This window comes from Apium graveolens, chromosome 11 (assembly GCF_009905375.1).
Source record: "Apium graveolens cultivar Ventura chromosome 11, ASM990537v1, whole genome shotgun sequence".
NCBI lineage: Eukaryota > Viridiplantae > Streptophyta > Magnoliopsida > Apiales > Apiaceae > Apium > Apium graveolens.
Window position 1 is genome coordinate 205,499,445 of NC_133657.1, and position 10,476 is coordinate 205,509,920.

The 10,476-nt window shown below is 35.4% G+C and overlaps 1 protein-coding gene across 1 annotated transcript; it reads left to right on the forward strand.

Moving 5' to 3' along the window:
• Positions 1 to 607: 607 nt before the first annotated feature.
• Positions 608 to 1,535, forward strand: LOC141697507 (putative lipid phosphate phosphatase beta). Its single transcript, XM_074501913.1, has one exon. It carries the CDS (start codon positions 741 to 743, stop codon positions 1,347 to 1,349), a length of 609 nt encoding a protein of 202 aa, XP_074358014.1. The 5' UTR covers positions 608 to 740; the 3' UTR covers positions 1,350 to 1,535.
• Positions 1,536 to 10,476: the final 8,941 nt, after the last annotated feature.

Here is a 10,476-nt window from a genome sequence, read left to right on the forward strand (position 1 = left end):
AATCGACTTGGACAGGCACTCAAAAATTTGAACAAACTCGAAGTCGACATCGATCATATATATTTTTATTAAATAATATATAACGATTAAATTTTTAAAATTACAAATCTTGTAAAAATTTGATAAAGCTCGGGTCGATGCATTTACGATTTTTATTACACTCCTAAATGTTGTACAAAACTCGAAAATCAGTAACACTCTATTGTGTTCCGAAAATATCCAAAACTTATTTGTTTAAGTTGAAATAATGACAATAACATTTATTTAGTATTAAGGGACAAAAATAACTATTTTCAATATTTTGGCCATTTTTACCGATCAAAATACTCATTCTCAAATTGGATATATCAAAAAAATTTATTTAGAAAAAAATTGGTTGAAATACTCCGTCTGAGAATGGGTATTCGAGCATATACCCAAACTGAGAAAGCGTATTTTATAATATCCGGTCTCAGAAATCGTATTTCAATTTAAAAAAATTAAAAACAAGTTATTTGAAATACCCGGTGAATGGGTATTCGGACATATAGCCCATCCGAGAAGGCATATTTCAAATACTAAGTACCAGAAACTCTATTTTGTCGATATTTTTGACGGCATTTTAAAATTCGAATTCGGTTGATCTCCAATTTCCAATTTCGGAGTCCAGTACATGCTCTCTGGTCTCTCCCTTGCTCCTCCCCAGATCCATACAGTCAACACTTCATCCCCAACAGAAATAACTACCTCTCTTCCCCTTCATGGCCCCACACCCCCAACAACCCCAACCGTCTCTCCTCACCCGCCTAACAACCTTAGACAAACACCTCTCCCTCACTCTCCACACTCTCACCTCCCCAATTCTCCCTCTCTCGCTGCTCAAACTTCTCGAATTTTCGGGCGATGGCCGTCTCTTCTTCCCCCTGATCCTCTCCACTCTCCTCATCACCCCCTCCCCCCTCCTCCCGTTCTACTCTTTATTCGTAAACATGCTAATCGCATCGGTCTTAGATCTTGCTGTAATTGGCTTGATCAAGCACACTGTACAACGGCCGAGGCCGGTGTACAATAAGAATATGTCATTAGTATTTGTTGTTGATCATTGGTCTTTTCCCAGTGGACATAGTTCCAGAGTTTGTTTTATTGCGGGATTGGTTTGTTTATCGGAATTTGGTAAAATTGGGGAATTGGTGAGGTTTGGGGTTTGTGTTTGGGCAGGTTTTACTTCGGTTTCGAGAGTGTTGCTTGGACGGCATTATGTGTTTGATGTTGTTGTTGGGGCGTGTTTGGGTGTTTTGGAAGCGGTGGTTGTGGTTTGGTTTCTCAATTACGAGAATTTGGCTTCGTTTTTTAGCTTATTTGGGTTGTAAGTATTTTTGTGATTTTTCGATATGATGGATATGTATGAATTGTGTAATATTGTTCATTTGATCATTGTTACATTTGATGAATTAATTGAAAATGATTTGGGGAATTTGTGATTTATATGATTTGTAATGTGTATTGTTAGTATTATTTCATTTGCTTATGTAATTTGATGTTATATTAGTGAGAGATGCAGGATAAGTTTAGTTCCGTGTATGATTTACTAAATTCGTTCGGTTGCATTGATGAACTTAGGCAAATGTGGGAAACTAGTACTTACTGTCTTAACATAATAGCAGTTTTAGGTGAAGTATCAAGTAGACCAATAAAAAGCACATTAAATGACATAGTTTTATGCCTAGCAGTGATTAGCATATGTGAAACAGTGGAAGTTCTAGTTTTGTTTGTGATGCTGCTTGAAGTAAGAAATGCTGAGAGCAGTCATGGGAGGTTGGTGCCGCCTCGCTGCGCATTGCGTAGAATGATATTATGATGACCACTGTGGTTTTGAGTTGGATATACCAGGTACGTTTAATATGGTTTGATGATGTTATATTGACCATAATGTATGAGTATCAAGCAGCTAGAATACTAGTACTGATATATGGGATATTTGTAATGAGGGCCCCAACATGACAACATTTTCTGTTCAAGGATTAAAATGTCTAGTTACAAGCATTATACTTGACATGGTTAGCTTTGTTTCTAGCGATAGTTAGCATTGTGTGAAAGTTTTTAACCTTAATTGTGCTGCGGGTGAACTAAAAGTTACTATTAGGCGGCAAGAGAAGCTAGGATGTGCCTTCTCATTGTCATACTTCTTGCTTCTGAGGCATTGATCCAGAGCTCAAGTATGGTCTGCATGCTGTTGGTCCCTTGGCGAAGTATGTCCAGGTCACCTCATTTTTAATCTTAAATATCTTGTAACAATCATGTGGTGTAATTCTTGAAAGAACACAAGGGATATGAGTGTTAACAAAATTATGTACATAGACATGGCATATTGCTGTAGTACAGCCTAGATGATAGTCTAAAGAAACTTGAGCCGAGCAGTGCTGTAGTCTTTACTTAACTTTTATCTTTTATCTTTTAGAGTTTGAATTTAATTTGGAAAATTCGTACTTACATTGTAGAGTTAAATACAGTTATAGAAGTTTGCTAGGTTTAGTATATATAGCTAATAGGTTTGCAATTCAAGGAGACTTTTATTAAGATTGATATCAATCTATAAGATCATTGTTCTCTGTTTAGAGATCTGTCCCAAAACCATTGTCCACATACCCATACGGGCATATTCCTCACACATGGATACTCATTCGCAATTAGACTTTTTTCTTGTACCTATATGTCCTCACTATTCTAGTTTGGTGACAATATATCTTGAAGATTGAGTTGTCTGAAGCTAATGGGCAGTTGCAAGATAAAAAGAATGATACTATTCAAAAAAAAGGAGGAAATTACTTGCTTTTCAATTGCAGCAACCTTTTCTATTCTTTTAGGACTCAAGTGTCATATACTCATATAGGCTATAGCTGTTACCTTACTTGCACTCACAAGCTGTACAAGGAAGAAACAGCTTATGAGAAACAAATCCTAAAAGTTTGTATCCTAATGGAAAACATATTTTCTGTTCATTGTGGCCTTGAAGGCTATATCAGGGTGTTAATGTATCCTTCTTTGTACCACACCCACATTTATCATCATTTTAATATTTTCTTGTCTGGTTGAAATCAATATTGAAGCATATGAAAAGAGGATTTGATTATTGGATTGCAACTTAACTATGAACATATCCAAGCACCTAGATGCTAAAATTAGTTGCAATGAGTTTTAAACTTTGATGAATCTTTCTCCTCTTGCTATATCCTTCTCCTGGGAATATATGGTTGTCATTTGAAAAGTAGAGTTGACAAAAGAAACGATGAAGTTAGAAGCTACCTGGCGTGAAAAGTGTTTTCTTAATACAACATAGTGCTATTTACTGACCATTATGCAATTTTTAAGATGCTTTTTTCAGTGAGGGGGTAAGTGTTCGTAGCTCTCAGGATTTGCATAGCTATAAGGCCATCTAAAAAATAGGACTCTTGTCTTCAGACTTTGCAAGGATTCATTAGGTGTTGCGGGCTATGGATACAATTTAGTCATATGGATCAGTATCAGACCAAGTACCTGCTGTATATTAAATTACTTTATACTTTTAATGCCAAAGTACGAATCCATTTAGTAACCATAGATTTCCTGTTCTTAATTTATCTTCAGCTGACCAAGTTTTCTGTTTGTTCATTGCGTCTGGGTGCATGCTTTTGTCCTGCAATATATATATAACTTTAGAGCGGAAGATGATATATGCCAAGGTAATCTTGCATTCCTTGTCAAAAATGTGAATTGTAATTTTGTTTCTGTATCTTAGGAATTTGGAACATTAGAATCTATTATGTTTTGAGTATATTTTGTATCAGTGACTTTCTTTAGAGAGGCTGATACAAACTTATATCATACCTGATCATCTGTACATTTTTGTGCTGGACAGTAGAAGGCAGTTAAATGTCATTTGCATTGATGAACATTTATGTAGTTTATCTGCCTGTGCCTCTGTCTAGACAATATGTTTGATGACTGCCCCCGATTGAACTAAATTGGCCGATGCTTATAAACTGTTTCTCGGTGTCTCTTGAGACTGACTTTTAAAACTTGTCATGATCCAGTGTCTAGATAATTAGACAGGCCAATGATGTTAAGTTCGACTTCTTGTTTATCAAGCAAAATTGTTATGATTTTTCAAACAGAACTGTAATGAAAATATCACTAAACCTTTCCAGCTGCCATCTTTTTATCTTAAAGAAAGTCTGAAAGAAAATTTAGCAGAAAAGAACATCTGAATGAAATAATAGGACACACATTTGTATGTGAAATTCCTAGTTTGAAGTAGTTTCTCCCTCTCCTCACACACTTGGTTAGAGATAAACAAATTGCCATCTGCTAGTTTTGATAAATGATGCATATTTTGAAGAAAATTGTTATTGCAGGTGTAAACCTAAACTTGAAAGAAAAATTAGTGACTTATTATGAATCACTCTTTGTCAACTGTTGGTTGCTATGATTTGATTCATTAATCGATATGTTTATCTTTGTGTACTCTGTATTCAAGTGAAGGAAGTTATACTTTTTTCTTGTTGATAATTATCTTGGTTGCCATCAAACACTATAGGTGTTCACTACTACCTCCGTCCCCCTCATTTCTTTACAGTTTTTTTCACATGTTTGACACGCATTTTAAGGCAACTATAAAGTATATTTCCGTAATTTATTTTTAAAATTTTCTTTTTTTGTATAAAAGTTTAAACATTATATTTTTATTTAGAAGGAAAAAAAATTAAAAAAAAATATGTAACTATACTTAATAAGAGCATTAAAATGCGTGCCGAGTCCCAGTCCCCCACTGTAAAGAATTGAGGGGGACGGAGGGAGTATTTGATTTGTCGAGGAACATGAAACACACTAATGTTCTAGGGGTCTGGTTTTATCTTTAGATCAGTTTCATGGTTAACATTTCCATAAAGGAGGCCCAACTTCATATCAACTTGCTCTTCTACAGGAGTATTTGTTTGTATGGTTTTGTATATATTGCCTGTATCTTTACTTAACTAGATTACTCTTAGAATCCTACACAAGTTTTCTGTGCATTTTAATGGCCAGCACGTTGTTTTGCAGAACTGTGGAATGGTCCCTAAATCAAAGATGATGATGAACCTTCTTGATTGGTATAGTGTATTTAGATAAACTAGCTAGTCGATTGGTCAGAGAAAGGACATTAAGCATTACTTCTTTTCATTTTTACGTGTTTCTTGTAAGCATGCATGAAATTTGTCGTTATGGCTGGTCCCGTAAATTACTGTTAATGAACTTAGCTGTCTGTTGGTAATGTTGTTTCTTTGTTTTGCCATGACAATTATATAGTTTTTCAAATTATTGGATGCCTTATACATGCCTGTGCCTTTCAATCTATACTTTCTTTGATAGTATTGATAAGCCAAGGACCAAACTTCCACTAACTGTGTTTTCAATTGAAATGATGATTCATAAAATTCACTTTCTTGTAGATTATTACTTCTTGGCCTGATCTGAGTTTAGTCTTCTTCACGTGGGATTGCAATCTTATGTCCCAAGAAACCACTACTTATAGGTTAAGAAAGAATATGTGACATGAAGCTTTCTATTCGATATCTGTATTATAGAACGTATTGGTTAAGTTTAAAACCAACGGTGATGTAGCATCTGGAGAGGGTAAGATGTACGTTGGGGGGGTAACCGGAACTTTACCCCTACTCCGAGGAGTAAAGATGTGTGTCCGTAGAGACCCTAACTATTGGATAGAACCGGGCTAGTTCCCTTGTGTCAATTAGTAAATAAGCATTATGCATTACTGAGGGTGTGACATTCCGAAACTCTAGAGTTCTGGTCAGTTACTTTATAACAGCAATGGGATGATTCCAATTTGTGATGCTTTCAGTACCTTCTCTCAGTCTAAAATCTGCCAGAGGTATCAAGTGGAGCTAAATTGACCGAGTCTTGGTCATCTAACCCTGATCACTGTTATGGACTCATAGAACAGAGCTACTGAATTTTGCATGAGTAGTCGGCATCATCGACATCTATATCGTTAAACTTTTCATTCAGAGCTATTTACTATCGGTTGCAGAATTGACAGCAATGCTTACTTATTAGTCATACACTGCATGAATTTAACTGAACTCGACCTCTTTTTGGTTCTTCCCATTGACATCATCTGTGTTTTGCAAAATGCCAATCATCTCAGAATGGTTGGTATATTATTAATTTTGAAGGACCACTGAAGCAATATATTGACTGGTTTAAGTGGGAGAGATGAAGTGAAATGCATGTAGCTAGCTGTGGCCTGTGAGTGTAATTTTGCAAATGTACAGTACTCAGTTTCATCACTGCCATAGATAACATGGGCAGGGAGAGTCAGAGAAACATGCATACATGATACATACATACTGACATCATGGAAGGAGATATGTTGAGAGAAATTGTGGAGATGAAGACAGATCAGCCACTATAAGTTCTGTCTACATTACCCCACCAGTTATGATGCAGAAAAGCTCAAGTCCAGGTACTATTTTAAATTTCTTTCTTGCTATATTTTTCTTTCTTGTGAGGCTGTTATGGATTCTTCTTCCTTGGTTTTATGTTGGAGCCGTTTCTACCGTTAAATAAGCCTTATCTAACACACTTATTCACAACCCTTATATCTTTATTTGGGCCCAGTTTAAACGATTTTTTTTACCTTCCGCTGTAAATATCCGCGAAAATGACTTTTTTCTTTCTGCGGATATTTATAAGGGAAGGGAAAAAGTCCTTTCTGCAGATATTTATGGTGGAAGGTAAAATATAAATTTGACGCCCTTGAAGCTGTGTGTTATTTAAACGGTCCTGACACACGATTATCAGGAGGACTAGGACCCTTCTTACTTTTATTTGGCCAAAAAAATGTTTTAAGTTTTTTGCTTCCGAGCTCGCATTATGGAATGGTTATCAATTTAGCGTCAACAGGTGACACATTCTATGCCGTTATATGAATTACTGACATTATTTAGCGGTATCAGTCTCCCTCCCTATAGTTGTTGGTTGGCATTTTTTACCCAAAGCACACATATTCTATCGCACTCTTCTCCTGTAAACGAGATTGAGAGAACTTGAAAAATAAATGATCTTTGATCCAATGTGAACGCCTAGCTGACTATTTGAAAATATCGAACTAAGAGTATTTCCCCTGTGATGACGTCATGTTATATGTAAAGAGAGCTTATAAGATTTTCGTGTCCTAACATCTTTGAATCTTATTGCCAATTGTACTGAGTACCGACTGCATTTATGGTCTGCACTGCACAGTGTATCTGTCTTTAATTTATTAGTGTCAATAACTCAATAAATACAACTACTATTACTTGAAATGCTATCACATTAGTACTTGAATAAAGAACAAAATGAGTTGTTTACAAGTGTTCATTTGAAGAAGGTTAAGGCCTTTAGGAGGTTAAAAGTTCAAATCTTGTCGAAAATAAGATAGGTAAACGAAGATGTCTGACTGACACCAAATGTATCGCCGAACATAAAATTATCGCTTGTAAAATCTTCTTTTTGTAAATAAAAGTAGACAACTTATATTTTAGTTCACAAAAAGAAAATATTTAAAATTACATTTCTAACTAGCAGGTCAAAATGTTACTCGGACTCGGCTAGAAGTGTCCGACATGTACACGTGTCCAAGTATCGGACTCGGCAACCTTTTGAAAAATCTATATGCTTTTTGCCTAAAATAAGTGTCCAAGTCCGGGTGTCCATGTTCAAGTGTCGAGTATTTGAGATACTCAAATGTAAAATGAAGAGTCCGAATAACATAAGGTCAAAGCGAAATATGTGCAACAGCCAAAGCGGCAAATAAAAGAAAACAGAGGGAGTAATAACAACAGACCTTCTAGAACAACAAACCAGTTATCAAATTCAAAAGCAATAAAAGATTAAAATTTGTGAATATACTTCAAACAATCTTAGAGAATGGTCTAATATGGGTACATAGGTCTGCTGTTGTGTTGGAGGGGGACAAATGTGAATATACAGAAATACACAAGTCAGGAGGATAAAATTACATGATTAGAGTATGCATAGAGATGGTGTGTTAACATTTTTAGTGCTACTATGAGTTGTTTCCCAACTGTAAAATCTTAACTCATTTGCTAGACCTATGTGGAAAAAGATGGAGATTATGAGTCCTTTTCCAGGTTAAACAGTGTCTTTGTTAAGTTGTTATGGAACATGAACTTACAGTCACCATGTTGCTATTCAACCTACTCTCCTTGTATAGGCCTTACCACATTTGCACGTTTGGTTTCCTAATTTTACTGTTAGGAATCACATTTTCTTGTTCAAAATTGGCTACTTTTGGTGGGGTCACGTGGCAACACTGTGTCGGTTAAATTTTACAACTTTACGTAACTTACTATTCCAGGATCGTTAGATCTATATTTTAAGGGTCCAGATCTAAGACTTTTTTTTTACCATTCCGCGGATATTTTTGAAAAAATGATAAAAATAGCCGATTTTTGAAAAAATTTAACAAAAATAGTCGTTCTGAAAAAAGTGGCCAATTTTGGCCGATTGAATACTCCACTGTCAGTTGGGTATCTCAATTTGTATAGGATACTCCACTGGTAGTTGGGTATTTCATATATAGGATACTCCACTGCCAGTTGGGTATCCCATCGGCTAAAGTTGGCCAACTTTTTAGAAACTGATTATTTGTGTTAATTTTGTGTAAAAATAGGCTAAATTTGTCCTTCACCCGATATTTTTCGCGGAAGGATAAATTTTTTTTTTAAATCCAGACTCTTGAAATAATGGTTGGAGCAGTGTGTTAGATATGACTTATATAACACCCGATTGTTGGGGATTAGCACCCGTTTTGCGGACCATCCATTTTTCAATGTTCTTCACATGCTTTCGTATGTTCTGCTCTGTCCCAAAAAGCCATTATGTATGGGTTTGAGTTAATACTTGATCTCAGTTTTTAAGCTTTGTTTAATTTTATGGATTTGAAATTGCACATGTTTTCGAGATCAGAGTTCTATGTTGTCTAGTGTTTGCCTTAAACGCGAAATTTCTGTAACATGGAGTCGTAATTACCGGTAAACAAATTATTTTGTGCTTGGCTAGACAGCCAAGTAAGATGCTGACACTTGATTATTGTGGCAAACGTTGTTCAATCGTTAATTCATAATACACACCATGTCACTGGGATTCGGTTAGAAATGTCGAACATTGATACGGGTCCAAATACCGAACTCGACAACATTTTGGAAAAATACATATTTTTATCCTAAAATAAGTGTTCAAGTTCAAATGCACATGTTCAGATGTCATTGTCCGAACACGGTTACTCGAGATAAAATGAAAGATATGATAAACGTAGAATATCCATGGAGTTGTGAAGGTACTCGGTGATTTTGCCTAACAGGTAATTTGTCCGGTCCGGTTGCTAATCTCTTTGTAATAACTCATATCCACCGCCGGTCCTGAGATCTTAGTGGCCCTAATTGAGATTAGTTTATGGGCCCGTAATACATATATTATGCAACTTTATACTCCTTCAGTCTCTCTCGTTTGTTTATACTTTCCTTTTTGTGATGTCCCTTCCAATTGTTTACATTTTAAAATTGTCCAAAAATAATAAAGTTTTTATAATTTTTAAAATAACTAAATCAACTACTTCCCTCCACTATATCCACTTTATACATATAATATTAATCGATCTCATTACTTTACTCATTTTTTCAACTTTTCTCCACTATTTTTTCATTTTTTCCTAAATTTCGCGTCCAACTCAAATGTAAACATTTGTGAGGGACGGAGGGAGTATATATTTACTTAAATAAGTTGAATTTTTTTGAAGTCCTTGAATGTAGAAGGCCTAGACTGAAGTATTGCCCGGCTGTAGTCAGGACGACACATGGGGATCAAATATGTTACCGATATTTCTTGCTATTGATCTTCTTGGCACCATGGCATGCATATAAATGTGGGTGCAAGAATCGTACAATATTTTTCCCTTGGCGTACAGGAAGATCCATTCAACTTCAACTGTTCATAATCTCTGGACTCTAGCTGTTTAGGCATTAAAGTTTCCCAGTCCAGCCTGAGCAGGTTGAAAAGGTACATACAGATTTTACGCTGGGTCTGTGAATCATCCTGGCTTTTTCTTTGATTTGAGAAAAATGTAAGAAACATAAAAAATAGAGCGGTCACGTCACTTTATCCGCATTTAAGGCTAGTACCCGAATGAATTTTAGGCTGATCAGTTACAATCATTAACTAGAGCAAGTCTAACAATGTTCTAACAAATGTCTTATAAATATAATAAATAATGGTGTCCTGGTACATTAGTACATTAATTTAATATATCGATTCCAACAATTTACCTTATAATTATGCCTCAGTATTAAAATAATAATATATTTGAATTAAAATTGGAGGGAAGAGTAAAGATGAGACAAGAGACATGTATTTAAATAATTTTTAAATATAATTATCTTAATTCTTATATCAATTCCAACA

What these genes read in the sequence shown, in the direction of transcription:
- LOC141697507 (XM_074501913.1), top strand. Translation starts at nt 741, where the DNA reads ATGGCCCCACACCCCCAACAACCCCAACCGTCTCTCCTCACCCGCCTA.